General features: G+C 44.2%; 2 protein-coding genes across 6 annotated transcripts; both read left to right on the top strand.

Annotated features, from left to right (window-relative positions):
* Positions 1–1,211: 1,211 nt before the first annotated feature.
* On the top strand, positions 1,212–10,998 carry LOC125764439 (monocarboxylate transporter 9-like). Of its 4 annotated transcripts, none has more exons than XM_049428681.1 (6): positions 1,212–1,393; positions 2,596–2,755; positions 6,818–8,420; positions 8,502–8,681; positions 8,747–8,872; positions 8,950–10,998. In XM_049428681.1, exons 3-6 carry the CDS (start codon positions 6,818–6,820, stop codon positions 9,099–9,101), a joined length of 2,061 nt encoding a protein of 686 aa, XP_049284638.1. In that variant the 5' UTR covers positions 1,212–1,393; positions 2,596–2,755; the 3' UTR covers positions 9,102–10,998. The 4 variants fall into 4 exon arrangements, with proteins under 4 accessions (XP_049284638.1, XP_049284636.1, XP_049284637.1 ...); XM_049428679.1 differs by having other exon boundaries at positions 2,474–2,755; XM_049428680.1 differs by having other exon boundaries at positions 1,212–1,416; positions 2,474–2,755.
* Positions 10,999–11,083: 85 nt separating this feature from the next.
* Positions 11,084–17,556, top strand: LOC125764438 (major facilitator superfamily domain-containing protein 6). 2 transcript variants are annotated; one of them, XM_049428678.1, is made up of 10 exons: positions 11,084–12,268; positions 12,344–12,607; positions 12,673–12,909; positions 12,987–13,122; positions 13,207–13,542; positions 13,607–13,768; positions 13,832–14,198; positions 14,259–14,342; positions 14,416–14,624; positions 14,701–17,556. In XM_049428678.1, exons 1-10 carry the CDS (start codon positions 12,123–12,125, stop codon positions 14,920–14,922), a joined length of 2,163 nt encoding a protein of 720 aa, XP_049284635.1. In that variant the 5' UTR covers positions 11,084–12,122; the 3' UTR covers positions 14,923–17,556. The 2 variants fall into 2 exon arrangements, with proteins under 2 accessions (XP_049284635.1, XP_049284634.1); XM_049428677.1 differs by having other exon boundaries at positions 13,607–14,198.
* The last annotated feature ends 221 nt before the right edge of the window (positions 17,557–17,777 follow it).

The following is a 17,777-nucleotide window of genomic DNA, read 5'->3' as shown; positions in this document are numbered from 1 at the left end:
CAAACATTTGTTCGAACCCGGTACCGAAGCGTATATTATTGACAACACAGAACTTGTAACATTCTTGCTTACGGTCGTTCGCGTTCATCTTCCACTTGTGCGCGTACCACCGTCCAATAGCCTCAAACGGTTTTGCGTTTGCTATTTTCAGTTTTCCTTTTCCTTCTGTTTCTTCTGTTCACATTTCTCGCTGTGTTGTGTTGCACTTTCCTGTTTGTTTCGCGTTGTTCTCGTTTGGACCGCATTCCTCTAACGGATGGTGATGATTTGCAAGCACTTCGGTCGATGCCGGACGGTACCGTGCTCTCTTAAACTTTGCAATAATGTTTAATTTTTGGTGGCCGACACGCTTCCCATTTGCTTGCACGATTGCGATATAAACAGTTTTGCAAACCCGCAATTTACACCTTCCTTAAATGGAGTGATTTTATGGAGCTTAATATTGAGGAATGACCCGTTTATTTTAACAAACATTTGAGAAGAATTACTTATGAATGGCTATGAATGGTAAAAGCAGAATTATGAACATAAAATCAAACTTAAACCTAGATTAATAAAAATAGAAAAAAAGGAAAATGATGAAAATAAAAGTATAAACAAAATTTGAAGACATATCAATTCTTGTCGTTTGATTATAAAAAGAAGTATTATGAAAAATAGTTGTTTTCCGTTTCAATGTTTCCTCTTTCTTTTTCTACATAAAGGTGATCTAAATGATAATGCTACATACTGAAAGTATCATCACGCATGTCGCGTCACGTGTGTCAATGTTGCGTTACGTAGTCTTTTCATTTAATTTATAATGTAAATTTTCATATAAAGGGTACAATATTAAAAATGTAACAAACTAATAAACAAACTAAAAATGAAATGAAAATTGCAAAAACCACACTTAAAACATAAACTAAGATACAGAAAACAAAGAAAAAGAGCGCAAAACAGTACATTGATATATATGCGAATGAACACAAACTGATCGTTATCACAACAACCGCAAACCGAAACGAAGAAAACAACATATGTAAAATTGTTGTTTAATTAAACATAGCGCACACATTTTCAAGACGCACCACCCAGTCGGCTATCTCTGCCACCGTGAATTCACTCACGCTCGGCGGCACCAGCAACACCGCTCCCCAGGATCGCTGTGTGTGCGTGTGCTGCCGGTCCATCGAAATCGGCTTAATCTCACCGTACCATTTTAGAATGGGCAGATCACGGCGTTGCCGCACTTCGGTTTTGACCGCCAGCGAAGCAACATCACTTTGCGGTGCGTTTGGTACGCGGGTTCGACGGAGTTTCTCAGTTGCTTTTGAGCTTTAGTTTTGTTTTTTTCCGTTTGCCGTTTCGACTTTGTGTACGATCGCGATCTGGTTTTCTCCTTTGGAAAAAGGTTGGTTTTTGTGTCTGGCCAGTGTATGTACGCATCTGGCGTCGCGCAAATGCAATGTAGTTTAGTGTGTAATTCGAATTTGGTGTCAGCGAATCAGAAAGCTCTGCTTGGAAAAGCACCATGCGCTGGTGACTGAATTTTGTCCACCATCGTGACCCATAGTGCGTATGAAACTAATGCTTGCTGTAGATCGCATGGCAATCTTAACAGTATTTTTTCGTTTTAAAAGCATTAAACCATTAAAATTCCATGTGATAGTGAATTAAAACGCAAACAGACGAATTCACCTGAGCTTTATAAATTGACCAAAAAAAAAAAAGAATTATAATCAAAATCGAATAAATTTAAAATTTAAAGCAGAAGCCGCGATTACGACTGCTACGGCGGATGTGTGCTGAGTGAATATTTTATCAACGTCAGGGGTTTCTTTTTCGGTGGTTTTGCTTATCACGCGGACGTACATACTGTCTAGCAGAGTGGTATAGTGTAACGAATATACAACAAACCGATTCAGCCAGTGTGTAGATTTGTGTCCAGAAGTGCATCAAATTAGGTGTCTTTAACACATTAATTTGTTCTGCTACTCCATTGCACAGAAAACCCCCAAAAAGAGAAGTGTTCCCCTATAGAACATTCTTTAGAAGTATTCTGGTTCATGTTGAGTGAATGTATAACACCAAACTGAAGTTGTGTGGGGTTGAAACGGGCGCATAAATCGTCACCATAAGTGTACGACTGCAGCGAACATATAACGAAAACAAATCCAACGTTAAGATCACGTCTCGAAACGTGTTTTTTTGGTGGAGAACAAAAAAAAACGAAACAAATTCCATCTTCTACACTGCGATCGATGATCGTTTTTGCCGGTTCGATCCAATACTACTAACCGGACAATATCACTGGTACGGGGTAGATACGGAAACGTAGCCTCCTTTAGTGAACGGGTATCGAAAAGGTTTTCAATTAAAACTTCAACCAGAAATGAAGATCTTGGGATTAACTCAACATTAACGAAGATACCAAAAAACATCTTAGTGCAGTTTAAATGTAAAACAGAAAATGATATTTTCTCATCCACAGTGAAACGTCCCCCAAGTTATTCAAGTGTTGTGAACCGAACCGGCAAGCCTACGCGATCATTTTCGAAATTGATCAGCTTTTGTTTTTGGTTTTGTTTTCGGTGATCGTGTCGATTGTGGAAGGCGAAAGTTTAACCTCCAGAAAGTTCGACGACAGCTAACCTAAAAAAAACAGTAAAATATATAAAACTACTACTCTGCACGCGTCGTACGAACCTCCACGATCCTACCAAAAAAAAACACGATCGTCTGAACCATCCAGTTTTGCTGATACAGCAGCGTGGTAAGTTTATTTACCATATGTTGAGTGAGTTGATTGAACAGGGGAATGGGTTTTTTTTTCTTACTGTACCATATTTTTTTTTTGTTTTTGGTTTATGGTCGATCAGTCTCTCGAGCAGACATGCAATATTTGTACCACGTGCGTGAATCGTCGCCATCGGCATCGGGAGAACGTGCGATACAGTCGTATGTGTTTGCAGCAGACATGGCATGGAAGTGACTCCCATGTTCAAGAAATAAAAACCGGGAGGATATTTAATGGAGGTAAAGACAGGGCCACAAAACTTACTTCACCACAACACAATGAGACATATTGTGCGATCGTACGGTGTACGTTTGTGCGGTTGTGGTAGTTTAAGCGATTTTGAAGTTCTTTCCAAAATCTCGCATTCGGTTTTGTTCGTTTACTGAAACAGAAAAAAAATGGAGACGCTTTTAATGACGTTCCAAATGAAATTCCTCCCCGTACGCTACGGTATGCGAGCAGCTGTTCAAAGTATACTTTCGTTCGAAATGTATCTTTAAGGTTGGTAGAAAAATAAAGCATTTAACGTACAGAACTCCAGCTAGAAAACTTCAAGTTTTGAACAATAGCTCATTTGGTAACTATATCGCATAAGTAAAACCCAAACAATCTGGCACAACTTTAATTGGATTTTGTGCATAATTTCCGCACAATTTACCCTCCAAATCAGGCTATCCAAAGCGCTAGACAATTCATGTAACGTTCATGAATATTGGTTCCCTTCGCGTGCAGCATAACAGCTACGGTTAGCCTTCTGGGCATGTGATGTGAGGCGCCTCGTTCGAGACCTAGACCGTGAGCTTCACTTTCCCTTCGATGGTAGCAGTAAACGGTAGCAGTAGTAGCAGAGGTCAGCAGTTCACGTTGGTACGCGGACCCGGGCACGTTTTTGGTGTCCCTCTATCGATACTGATCAGTGATAAGCGGGTCTGGAGGCGCACCCTCAGAAAATAAGGCTGATGTTGATAATGGGGTGTTGTGTACCCTTTTCCATAGGTTCAGTACGACCTTGCATCAACACCACGTTGCTATCCGTTTGCAACGATTCTGCAGCAATAATCATTAGCGAGATTGAATTTTTTCGTATTTTACTCACGTGAAAAAAAATATTGATATTGATTACAATTGATAATGTAATGTTGTCCTACTCTACTGGATTTTATTCGCTAAGTAAGATCTACCTTTAATGGAGAAACATTCCAGAATAGTCACTTTGCTATTGCGAAATTGTAGACCATCGAAAATATTTAAAATAATACCTCATCTATCAGCTCTCTAGTACGTTCGATTATCACTCCACTTAATCTCTTCTCAATAGCCTGCAAAAGCGCCACTTCTTAGCTTCCATTAATAACTTCTACGTCGTACGGCGAGCTCACTACCAGCGGGTTTGTTTTCCAACCCTTTTTTAAACCGGTCTATGCTAAGCCACGCTCGTTTCTATATCTCCTAGCCCCAACAACACGCTGGAGTGCTTTGACCTACAGCCAGGTGCGCCACCACTAGCTGCTAGTCGGCTAGTGTACTACCATCACATTCCACCTGCCAACATGCTTTCCAGCTTTTTGTGTACGCTAGCTACACATTACAGTGCTTACGAGCTACGTTCGGTACAGCGACTCGCCAAGGTATGACCTTGACTTTGAGACGGCGAGTTATGTGCGCAAAATAACAACCGTCTGAAGAGGCCTAACCATCGATGGTTATGGGGTGGGGGCGTCCGTGAAAAGGGTGGTGCAAAACACACCAACCACCAACGATAGTGTTGGGCAGCGAAAAGTGGTCGAACAACTCCAACATCCAACAGTGTAATTCGCACAATCGTCCGACAACATTTGGTAGATGTGGTAGGTGATCGTCGAACATTGTACCCTTGTTTCCTCGCCGGCCGGTATTGTACACCGTTTGGATGCCGTTTGGTGGATCTGTCTCTGGCGCACTAATGTGCTTTTATTATTATTGTGTTCCATTCCAAACAATCGCAGTAAGCAATCCAAAATTCATGTAGCACCAAACGCCACCAGCCGCCATACATGGCTGCACTCGGTGATCGTTAGTGATCGTGTCGAATAAAAAGCGCTACTTAATGAAAGCGTCTGTCCCGGCCGGCTCCACGATACGTTCGGAAAATGTATAAATCGTTCGCTTAATGATACTTTTCCCAGTCCGGCTGGGGATGGTCACTAGCCTCCACACCTTCATTCAATACAGGAAAGTAACAGAATACCATCGAAAATTTTGCACCGTTGCGGTTGTTCTGTTGGTGTACTATGGTACACACTACCATAATCGGAAACGCACCCTTTCTAAATAGGGGCTTCCGAACAAACCAGTCACTAAAAGGGAACCAATGTTGTGTGGCAAAAGTTTGCGTGCAGTTTCTTCCCGAATTCCAGATATTCTGTCATCGTCGATGCTCCCACACAATGTCTGCGAAAACAGTACACATTATGCGTGTTGTGCTGTATTTGGAGAGAGGCGTGGACCAAGCTATGCTGTCCATATTTGGTGACCCGAATGTCCGATGCAATAGCGGCGCTTGGGCACCTTCTTTGCATGATGTCTGTGTACGGCTTCAAACGAATATACCGAAGCTAATGAAAATGTTGATGAATTATTTGGCCGTGCCGAGAAAGGCTATGCCAAAAAGGAATGTCAAGACCAACAAGATCTTGTGTAAATGTGGGTTTTCTTGGGCTGGGAAAATCCCAAGGCGAATTACTTACCAGCTAGTAGCTGGGATCCTTCAAATAACAGTCAAAGTTGTATGAATCACTCAACGAATTTAAGGTAGTTTTCTAATTAAAAAAAGAACCCTAACAATGTTTGAAGATTGTTGCCAATCAATCGATTAAATAATTAATAATTTAGCTTCACTTTTCCCAAAATCCGTTGCAAGGTATATGGGTGTCTACAAACGAAAGAAACCACGGTAGCAGCATGGCGTATCGGTTACGCACGACTTCCGTGTGACGCCAGTTAACGGCGCAAAATGCCACAAACGTGAATGTCCGCATTGGGACAAATAAAGTTCACCGCGCTACGCCACTAAAAGTATGATGCAGACCCCCAAAAACCCCCAAAAAAAAGGAAGTTTCGCAGGGGGTGGTGTATCGTGGAGACGCGTGGTGACGCTAAAAGTTTGCCGAAGGGGTGGTGTTTTTTTTATCTTAAAAATTATATATATTAAGAAACACCCAACCCTCCCTGGATACCCTGGAGCACGTTTTTTTGTTGCTTCCTTCGTCTACCTACCTACACCGCATTGGATGATAAGATAAAAAAATGTGTGTACAAACGACCAGTACCGCATCCTAGGTGTAAAATGGAGACGAAAGAAAAACGTGTTACCGAAACGGCACCGAAGTTGAACGATCGAACCCTAGTGGACGCTCCTCCCCCCTTCGGAAATGGCATACGAGTCTTTTCCGGGTCTAAAGTATCTAGCACCAGATATGTTGTTGTACGTATGTGTGTGTGTGTGCTGCTTAGTGGGAATTTCTGAAATGGAAGAACAAGTAAAAGAAATCACATCTGCGATACCAATCATTTGTTGTTTGTCTCACGCGAAATAACATCGTCACGTGAAGCGGTCCAAAACTATGGCGCACCGCGCCGCTTAACCGGATGATCACGAGTTTTTGATGATGTGCGAGGTGACTCGTACGCAGTTTCGGACAAACCTAACCTATTTCGACAGGTTTCGATTAGTCATGATTCGGACAGCGAATGGTGAAACCGACGATTGATATGGGCATGTTTACACCGGTTATGACTCTGTGACAGGAACCGGAGTGATTCAATGAAATTAACAACAAAAAGTAATCATATTTTATTAATAATAAAGTATATTAAAGTCAAAAACAGCTTAATTTATTAACAAATGCGGAAAAGACATTTTTAAGACACAATTTTGAAGTTTCGATCGATTATGGGGTTAAGAAACACTGGCTAGTACTAAAGTGTACTAAAAAAGAACCGAGCAACCAAACAGTCCTTTACTGACACACTTCTCTTCGTCACACTCTTCCCCTCTAGATGCCGCCACAGAACTCGATCGAGTTGACCACCAAACCGGAAGCGGAAAATGGTGCTACGGGAAAACTTTTGCCTGCAAACGGAAATGGCGATACGGCGAAGGGCAAGGAAGATCCACCAACGACGACACTGATCGTACCACCGGACGGTGGCTGGGGATGGCTGGTGATGGTTGCGTCCTTCTTCTGCAACGTGATCGTGGACGGTATCGTGATGAATGTCGGCAGCTTCCTAGGTCCAATAAGGGACGAGTTTGGCGTCAGTGAGGCCGAAGTAGCTCTGGTTAGTTCGCTGTTGAGTGGATTCTACCTACTGACTGGTCCGTTCGTAAGTGCGCTTGCTAATCGTTGGGGCTTCCGAATTGTGACCATCATCGGTTCGCTAGTGGCCGCTCTTGGATTCTTCGCATCGCAGTACGCAACAAACATAATATTCCTGTACGTGACGTTCGGGTTTGTTGGGGGTGTAGGCTTTTGTTTCATCTACGTACCATCGGTCATTACGGTGGGATATTACTTCGAAAAGTGGCGCGCAGTGGCTACGGGTATTGCTCTCTGCGGTTCGGGCGTTGGTACATTCATCTTCTCGCCCGTAAATGCAATGTTGATCGAGTCACTCGGTTGGCGCGGTGCGCTTGTCGCACAGGCGGCCATTATACTGCTGTGTATCGCCTGTGGTGCTATCTTCCGACCGATCCAACCGACCGAGGTGACGGCCACCAAGAACGATGACACACCGGCGGATAAGGGCATACTGTTGGGTGAGGGTTTACCGGTTGTGTACACCCGGCCTCTGCCCGAAGGTCGCTACGCTTACTCGATGCCAAACAGTTCGCACAACACGTGGATGGGAGCGAACCCGAACTACCAGTACCCCACCGCGGCCGAGATTTTCCGTCAGGGCAGCGGACACAATCTCGATCGCCGTCCATCGCACACCTCCGGCCAGCTGGTAAGTCACAATCTGCAAAGCACCACCAAGAAGCTGGAGAAGATCCAGAAGCGTCTCGCCGGACAGATGACACCGGATGATACGATCCATGCGCACGGTTTCTCCACGGCCCACCACGAACTCAATCCGGTCGGTGAGGCGGATGAGGAAGAGACGGAAAATGGAACGCTACTAGCGGCACCGGAACAGCAGGCAGCTACCATTACGACGGCATCTGGCCGTCGCCATACCGTATCGGGACGTCGACCCAACGAGCCGGCTAACTCACGGCATGGTTCGCGCCGTACGCTCAACGACGGTGCTCGACCGATGTATCGTGATGATATCTTTTTCACCGGCTCACTGGCAAGAATTCCACAGTACAAGTCACAGACTTCGCTCGGGTATCATATGTCTGTGACACGGTTGCCTACCCAGGCCGATGTTGAAGAGACGGAAACCGAACAGTGCATGGTATGTCCGGAAGCGGTACGTCGTACGCTGGCTACTATGTTGGACATGTCGCTGCTGAAGTCACCCTCGTTCATGATGCTAGCCTTCAGTGGGTTCCTCACGATGATGGGCTTTTTCGTGCCATTCCTGTATGTGAAGCAACGGGCCGTGGCTGGTGGAATGGCGGATGAAGTGTCCACGTTTATCGTGTCGGCTATTGGTGAGTTCTAGTCTGAGGAACTTATTTTCAAGATTTCATTACATTTAGCAAGTATTAATGAATGTGTTTTGTTTTTGCCAGGCATTTCCAACACAATTGCTAGGGTGGTCTGTGGATTGCTGACATCCTTCAAGAACATCAACGCCCTGCATCTGAACAACGTTGCCATCACGTTGGGAGGTATCGCGACAATGATCAGTGGAATCTATATTACCGAAGCTTATCAGTTTACGTATGCGGGTGTCTTTGGACTTGCCATCGGTAAGTTGTTACTAAAGAACAATTTTAGTACAACTAAACTAATATCTTCGTATCCATGTTTGTAGCCTGTTTCTCTGCACTCCGTTCGATTCTGGTGGTTGATCTAATGGGGCTGGAAAAGCTTACAAATGCTTTCGGAATATTGTGCCTGTTCCAGGGTATTGCTGCGTTCCTTGGTGCACCGATCGCTGGTTAGTATTTACAGAACCTGCTCCTAAATCTAGGGCCACATTTGCTAACAAGTGACATTATTTACTCTGTTTTGCAGGATACTTCACGGAGCTGACCGGTAGCTATGATGCTTCGTTCTACATTTCCGGCGCACTTATTACACTGTCGGCCATTCTTTGCTACCCGCTAGCCATAGTGAATCGATGGGAAAAGCAACGTGCCGCTAAGAAGGACTCGCAGAAAGTTTAACCGGGGAAGTCGTGGAATAATTCAATTAATATTCGAATTTTTGCCTACATGAAAGTGCGTCAGCATTTTTTGTGCTGTGCTAAAGTGGACCAAGAAGCATTTTAAAGTCCACAGAGAAAAGTATCGCTTTTATATGTGGAAAGCAGCAAAGTGTTTTTTCCCCAGATAAATCAATGCTGATCTCCACCGGGATCATGCTTTAGCGGCGCCGGCACATCATTTGATGTTTCACGACGGTGAAAAGTTTTGCTAATAGGCCTACAAGGAAATTAATTCGGTGCTATTTCATCAACCTAGGCTCTCATCTTAGTTAGTATTTGACGCATACAGAAGTCATGGCTTTTCTACTACAAGGCATTAAGAAAATTAAGTACACGTACTAGGTAATAGGGAACGAATGCAAGATTTGCTCATCCGTCGCATTATTTGGTTTAAAATGGTTTAAAACAAAAAAAGTATAGTATAAGAAGTGCTTGCGATGTGCATTACTTCTGTCTGGTCGGTTTTTTAGGATAAACGTACCCCAAACGCAGAATACATCGTACATAGAGGGAAGACTGTTTTTGTAACTACCACTAAAGGTGGCTTAATTCGAAAGCAATATCAAACCAGCTTATTTTATTCAGCCAATTGCAATATCATTTTTAGTACATCAGCACTAAGAGGTCTAGTATATGCAAGAGAAACCTTCCAGCGTGCTTTACAATATTTATAAACTTTTGGCTTAGTGTTTAGCACTAAACATAGGAGAATAGCTTACACTATTGGTTAAAACTTTCACACGAAAATAATTCATTATTACTTCTATTGATTCGCTTTCGTTTGCATACATCAAAAAGGCGACTTGTGTGACAAAATTGTTTTAAATTGTTTAGAAAATAGTGAATTAACATTGTTTAGTACACACGCACATCCAAACTGCACATGTAACGATTATTCCGGCTAGCGGTTAGATGCGTTACAATGTTGTAACGCTTCGAGAGACTGAGCAAAATGGGCAAACGTAAGCCATCATTCCGACCGGAGTGAAGAGGCATGGTTTGAAGTTAACTAACAGACATTTGACTTGAATGATGCTTCCGATTGACCGATCGCTTGACGAACAGAAAACTCCCCATCGTGCAAGACTTGGTCTCATCCATATTTAGACATACAGCAGTAGTTCCTACCATGCCATACTCTCTTCAGCGATCGAACAGAGTCCCCCTGAAGCGAAAAGAAGCCCCGTAATTTTTATTTAGATTTGTAATTTTACACTCCTCATTAATGGCAAACCTGTGTACGACGTAACGCTCACACACTCGGTACGGTAACTGTCCCTCCATAGCCCTAACATAATAACTGTGCCAGGCTTGCCGGTTTTGTGTTCGCACCAACTCCCCCCGGGTTTTTTGTTTGATTTGGTTTTGTTGTACACAATAAAGTAAACTTCCCGAATGAGCGTACAATCGTTGATCGCAAGTGAATTACGATTTACTTACAAAAAAAAACATGAGTGTACCCAATAGGAGAATAAATTATCTGTGATATCAGCATATATATGAACTATCTTAAGAATATGTTGTTGATATAAAACCGCAGACATCACAGGCGTGAGGAAGGAAAGGGAAAGAAGGGAAGCGGGGGAAACGGGAAGAAAAGGATTGAACGGGTTGAAGTGTGTGAATGTGTCCATGCCTGCAATATAATAACAAACCTTTTCCCATAATGTCCACTGTTTAAATTCTCACTCGAAGTTAAAGCCTTGAAGTAGCCTCCATTGTCGTGACTTACAGACCGCGAGACATGGTCTAAAAGGGTGATGAAATCTATTTCCCCCCCAAAACTGGTACACACATAGCTATAGACGGTAGGAACACTTGTGAGCGAAATAAATATTCTTGCTTTAATATTTCTAGTTCTCTTGTGCGTTGAGTTTGAATTTTGGGAGGGTACGCATGACGAAAGAAATCAGACGAATGATGTAACGATGCATTACATTACAGTACATTAGGTATACAAAAGCACACCTTTATTTCACATTTCGTAATAGTCCGTGTTGTGTTCATTAACTCCCGGTTTGTAACGGTTCATACAAAACGGCACCGGAACTGTCACGGCAAAATCGACGCTTCCCTAGAGTGACGGAATTTCATGGCACCACGTGTACCATTGCGCAGGTCCACCGCGTAACGGACAAAAGCGGAGGGATGGTACAGCTACCACACATCAGCCTAGTGGAGGTGGAGATTTGCTTGAACTTTTTCTTGTAAGATATCGATCGATCTCCCGAATCTTTCCCCAACGGTTGTGTGACCGTCGTTGTGGACCGTCGTGAGCACTGAAATTGGTATTACCCTTGTGCAGGAGCTTTTGAACATTAGGGCTGTGCTGGTGGTGTTTTAGAAGTGCTTGTTTTTTTTTAGAATTGCTCTGGTGATTTTGTGCGCTTGAAGAATTCGGTCGCTTCGGAACTAGCCACAATACAGCCTGAAGGACCCGAAGTATGCTTGCTGGTTGTGTCTGCTGCAAACAGCTTTAACATTCCCCAATTCGGAAGGAACCATTTCCTAGTGAAAAAGGTGTACGCGAAGCTGTAAGGTTTGCAGCGTCCTTCTTTGCGAATACCTTTTTTAGGCCAGTAGGAAGTGCAGTAAAGCACAACTTGACCATCCAGGTCGGACGGATTCGGTGTCAGCTTTCATTCAGCGTTATGTCATTGGTGTAAACGAACGTTTCGATAGGGGTGAGAAAGTGTTCATCCACAAAGCTGGGAACAGAAATCGATGCCCTTGGCGAGTGGAACGGACCGTGTGTAGGTGTGGGCTTTAATCCGTGAATAGGTGACTGGAGGCATTCCCTCCCCTTACAAAACTCCGTTCAAAAGCACAAACAAAACCTCAACAGCAAATTCGTTGTACGGCTGTGGGGTACTGTGGGACATTAAAATAATTCCACTATTCTGGTAGCACGCCAAATTCAGTGGAAAGAAATTATTGATCGCTTTCGTTGACGACGTGAGACATCGCTAGTGTGTACACCATGCAACCCTTCTCGAACGATTACGGTGGAGGGTACGGTGGCAATGGTTACGACCAGCAACCCCAGCAAGAAATACCGATGCATCCGCAGGGTGCCGCACGGCCAATGGTTGACCCAGAGGCCATGGGTGAGGTAGACCCAACACTGTACGTTTCCAGTTTGTTGGTGCACTTGTAACTGATCCAAATGTACTAAAAAGCCGAATATTATCCCATTTGTAGATACCCTCAGGCGAAGGAATCGACACACAAGATTCGGGGCAAATCGGACATACTGGAGATGTTGTTCGGTTCCGTCGATCAGGAACTGTTACCGGTGAAGACGTTCTACTTTTTCTTCTACTCCGCCTTTGGGTCACTGTTTCCACTGATGGGTGTGTACTTCAAGCAGATGGGTATGAATCCGGGCCAGTGTGGATTGCTGATCGGTACGCGTCCGTTCGTTGAGTTCCTATCGGCACCCTTCTGGGGAAGTTACGCTGATCGGTAAGTGATTAAAGGAGGAGGTGTAACGCTGAACTGTACCTCACGAATACGCTTGTGTTACGCAGGTGTAAAAAAGGTAAGATGCTTCTGCTGGCTTCACTTGCGGCCTGGATCATCTTTACGCTACCACTCGGGTTTATTCAACCACCGGCTACGAGCTGTATCGAGCGTAAGAATGCGACCGATTTCGAGCTCCGGACACCTCAGGTACCGCGCATTTTGAAACGCTCCATCGACGAAAGTATGCTGGAGGAGATCAGCTTCGGTAAATATGCCACGGATAGTGACAGTTCCTTCACCAGGTGAGACGCGGCGTGGTAGTTAGTGTCGGTCTAGGGGAATTGAAGGAAGTATTTACCTCTGTATCTTCTTTCCAAAGGGTGGAACGAGCAGCACGTCCTGTTGCAGCTGCCGGAGTGTCACCGCTCGATGTAAGCTACGCCAACAACTTCAACGAAAAGCTGCATCGCGATTGGGTGTCGCCACTGTTCTCCTCGATCGTTTATCGTACAGCGGTAAGTCGTGCTTTTATTCCCGTATTCGATTCCCTGCAAGGCTTGTCCCTATATGTGTGGCTTGCTACGTTTCCATTCCTTCAGGACATACAAAAAGCCTTCTTCTTGCTGCTGCTACTGGTCATTATTGGTGAGTTCTTTAGTGCACCGGCCATCACACTAGCAGATTCCGCCGTCATTACGATCCTCGGTGAAGATGCGGACCGATACGGCCATCAGCGAATGTTCGGTTCGTTGGGTTGGGGATTGGCCATGTTCTTCGTTGGCATTGCGTTGGATCACTCGACAGCCTTCCCGGACCATCCGTGCGGTCCGGAAAAGCAGGAAAAGAACTACACCATCTGCTTTGCGACGTTCTCAGTCCTAATGGGAGCGGCCCTGATTTCTGCAACACAAATCCAATTCAAATATGACTACTCGGTAAGTGTCACTAGACCATGTCGGGCAACGTTTTTGCTACAATGTCCAAAAAATTCCACCATAGGAACCCCAGGAACCCATACAGGTGGAGAAGGTACCACAGGAACCGACACATGAGGAACAAATGCAGGCTCAGCTGGCTCAACAGTTGCAATTACCGTCGCTGGCAGCAACTGGCACAGGAATGGCCAGTGCAGCACCACCTCCAGCAGCGCTCGGAGCACAGGTAATGGAACGATCGGTACGAGATCACAAACAGAGCCACCGCAATTATGTCTCCTCTTTACAGACTAAAATGTTTGCCCAAACAACACGCGAAATGCCCGAATGGGTAACGGTGCTGAAGCAGTTCAAGAATCTTAAGTGCGCCTCATTCCTGTTCGTGGCGTGGTTTATGGGTTTTGGCATCGGGCTGATCTTTACGTTCCTGTTTTGGCATCTGCAAGACTACGGTGGTTCGCCTACACTGTTCGGTGTCGCTTCGGTCATCAACCATATCTCGGAAATCTTTGCCTACTTCTTCAGCTTCCGGCTGATCACACAGATTGGTCACGTGAAGGTACTGTGTCTTGGGCTGGTTGGTAACATTCTTCGCTTCCTGTACATCTCCTATCTGAAGAACCCGTGGTGGGTGTTGCCGTTCGAGTTCATGCAAGGTACGTACGGAGGTTCTGAAGATTTTGCGGAGATTCTGAAGATACGCTCCAAACTTGCAGGTATTACTCATGCCGCCGTTTGGGCTGCTTGCTGTTCCTATATCGCGCACAACACCCCGCAACACTTGCGATCATCTGCACAAGGTAACACTAGAGTGGCGATCGAGAAACAGGGTGGTGTACGCCATGTTCAATCATTCAACTGCGATCATTTCAGGAGTACTTCAGGGACTTCACCATGGATTGGGTAGAGGCTGTGGTGCCGTCATTGGCGGTATGTTCGTTACCTACTTCGGCACAACGGCCACCTTCCGGGGTTATGGCGTCATCTGCATTCTGGTACTTGCCGCCTTTGTGTTCATCAACTTCTACCGCAAGGACGAAGGTTTCATCTCGGAAATTCCAACCACGGAGGATCCCCATCAGGTGCGTCTTGTGGGGGTTGAAAATGGTTTTCTGTGCTCATTTTTTTAACTGAAATTTTTCTTTTTCGATTCTGCAGGTAGCAGAAGAGACAGCTCATCTGGCACCGCACGGTGTCCCGAGCAATCCTATACCAAGGGCCCTCTCAAGCACGCGGCTGAACGAGATCGGTCAGCAGAATGTTGACAATGGCTACGGCACCTATCAGACGACCGGTGGTGCTTTGGATGTGCCTGGTGGTGCTCCGAAGAACCCGTTCGGTGCACCGCAGGGTAACGTGTACGGTGGTAACCAGTACTAGAGCTAATGCAGCTACGACTCTTTAAAACGTTCGTTCGTTGACTGATATCAGGTAGATCGGTACACGCGTGTGTCGTCGGTGGTAAGATTGATGTCTACAAGAGCAAAACAAACTGAATGTGAATGTTACACATATGAACTACTTCTCCTAAGATACTGAGCGACCAGAGTGTCCAGCAGCAGCCCCCCAAACCCCTTGTACATGAGCTCAAGCATAAGCGCCATTCAGCCATTCCGGCCCAAAACACGCCGCCACCGTCGATGATTGTTTCGATTGCGACACGGGTAGGCGTTCGATCGGCGTACAGAGACGCGCGGCACCATAAGCCATATAAGCCTTGGTCATGGTTGTTAGCTACTAGTTCTTAGTCATCAGCAAACCCGAAGAAGATCCCACACCCCATAGCGAACACTCGTTTAATGAACCCACCACCATGAGAAACACCTAGAAGTAATGCTAGAAGCTATCGTTTCCTTTTCGCGAATCACTATCAACATATATGTCCTGCAAACTATTGTATCTTCCCTCTTCCCTCTTAGTGTAAGTGTTTCCATGGCCAAAAACATTTGGCGTTAAGCAATTGTCGGCGCACGGCTCACCATGCGTCTTTCCGCTCGTTGTTGTATTCGAACTTTGTTTTTTTTTGCGTATTTGCGTATTTCCTGTTCCTCTAGAGTGAAGCGGCAAATTCGACGCCTGTTATTAAGTAGCGCACTTGGCAGCGACATTCAAGATGCATTAATACTATATAACACTATCTATCTATCTTTCACCGCACATTCTAGCGGATCTGATGCACGGTGTGTCAGTTTACTCACGTGACCGTAAGCGTGCGGGACATATGTAACTATCTAGACTAAAATCGACGATCGAAGATCTGCTGAAGAAATCTCATGTAACCGAGTTAACGGCAGCATTGATAGGCAATGGAAGAAAAAAACACCCCGCGTTTGATCTCTAGGGAAACTTTACATTTAAAAAAAACTGTTGAAATGTCTAGTCTGTAGTCTAGTGTACTGAAGGAACGAATCGGTTCTAGATTATGCGACAAAATAGTATGATAGATATATAATATAGACATTATTGGATGTGGTTGTACAACTCTCCCTCACTCTCCCTGTTTGTCTGTCGGTGTGTTTCTGTAAGTGTGTGTGTGTGCACGTAACAGTGTTGGATCCATGTAACGTGTGTACGAAACGAGTGAAATGATCAGTCCCCGTGACGTAAAAGACAACAGTTTTTTGGTGAAAAGTAGTATATCATACTCTATTGATTCGAACAACACTTGTGGAGAGGTATCGAATATTTCTTCATTTAAAAAGAAAACAACAACAACAAAATATTACATACATAAACACACACACACACACACACTAACTACATACATTAGGTAAAAGAAAACGAATCCAGAAGAATCGAAACATTTGACGTAAAAACCATACCATGGCACAACGAATTTTGAACTTATTTGCATACCCATGCACACCGGTGAAGCTTGATCCGATTTTGGTTTTTGTTTTTTTTTTGGCATCCATCCTTTAGTTACTCGTGGCTTAGTTTAAGTTTCTCCGCCAACACTTCAAGCAATGCCGTACCGGCGAGTGGTATCGAACAAGAAACAAACAAAAAAGAAAAAGACAAACAAACAGAACAATCTTACATATAGTATAAAGTATAACACGGTGGCAATTTTTACGACGAACGTAAGCAACACACGCAAAAGCTTTATTATCTCTAGCGAGACATCAGTGCGCATATCAGTTTCCAAAACCTTATACGTGAATGGTATTTTTATTGAGAGAAGTATATTTAAACCGGCAGCACATTGAATTGCCTACGGGATGGCACGACAAAAGGGCATGGGGGTTTTTTGGATCGGATGCAAACCGGCGTACCTGGGTGACACGATTGCTGGGGTGTGCATTCGATCTTGCGCTATCTTACAGAGAGTATTTACTATGCGTATAGCAGCAAAAACAAATATATATATATATATACACATACAAATATTATAATGAAAATATTGCACTTACGGTGAGAGCTGGCAGGCGATGTCAGGAGGGAGAAATTTAAATTCAGATACATCTGTTTAGTGATTCTGTTTACAGTGTTGTACAACACGTGCGAATTGGTTCAGTTACTGTTTTAACACTGGGATCGCAGTTAGACACGAACGTGCAAGTATTTCAGCTACAAAAGTATTATAAACCACTCGTTATTTATTTGATAAGAATCGATTCATTAGTTGCATTGCGATCCTTAATCCTTGAATTTATTGCCTATTGTTTTACAATCTAATCGTATCCTCATAGATGTTTTCGTAACCGACTGTAAAACGTACGAAAGCTGAGCAAAAGCCGGCAAAACAAATATTAATATCGATCTACTAACTAACACTGATATTAAACAATCAAACAGAGTAACAACTTTGCCATTCCAACGCATAACATGCCCATGATCGATGTACAGCACTATGTCAAGAAGAACTGCATGTATAAGAACGACCCACAAAGCACACATACACACAAGTATTGTAAGAAATGCACTGCTAAAGAAATTATGCTGTAAAGATATCTCTAACTGCGTAAGCAAACTCACCATCATGGGCAAATAAAGACAAACGTTAAAAACGTACACCGCCACGTGTCTTGTAACGGTTCTGCTGACAGTTTTTTTAGTGGAGTTGATGTAATCTTACCCCCTGTGTGCTATCCTTGGTTGGCGATACTAGCGCCACCTTGCCGTCAGTTTCGGAACCACAATATCTCACGAAGGAATGAAACGTTTCAAATGATATTTTTCACGTGTTGCATAATTTGAACCATGATTGATGATCGTATTTGTTAATAGATAAA

This window comes from Anopheles funestus, chromosome 2RL (genome assembly GCF_943734845.2).
Source record: "Anopheles funestus chromosome 2RL, idAnoFuneDA-416_04, whole genome shotgun sequence".
Taxonomy (NCBI): domain Eukaryota; kingdom Metazoa; phylum Arthropoda; class Insecta; order Diptera; family Culicidae; genus Anopheles; species Anopheles funestus.
The sequence above is the reverse complement of the archived record's forward strand: the minus strand, read 5'-3'. Positions and strand labels throughout refer to the sequence as shown.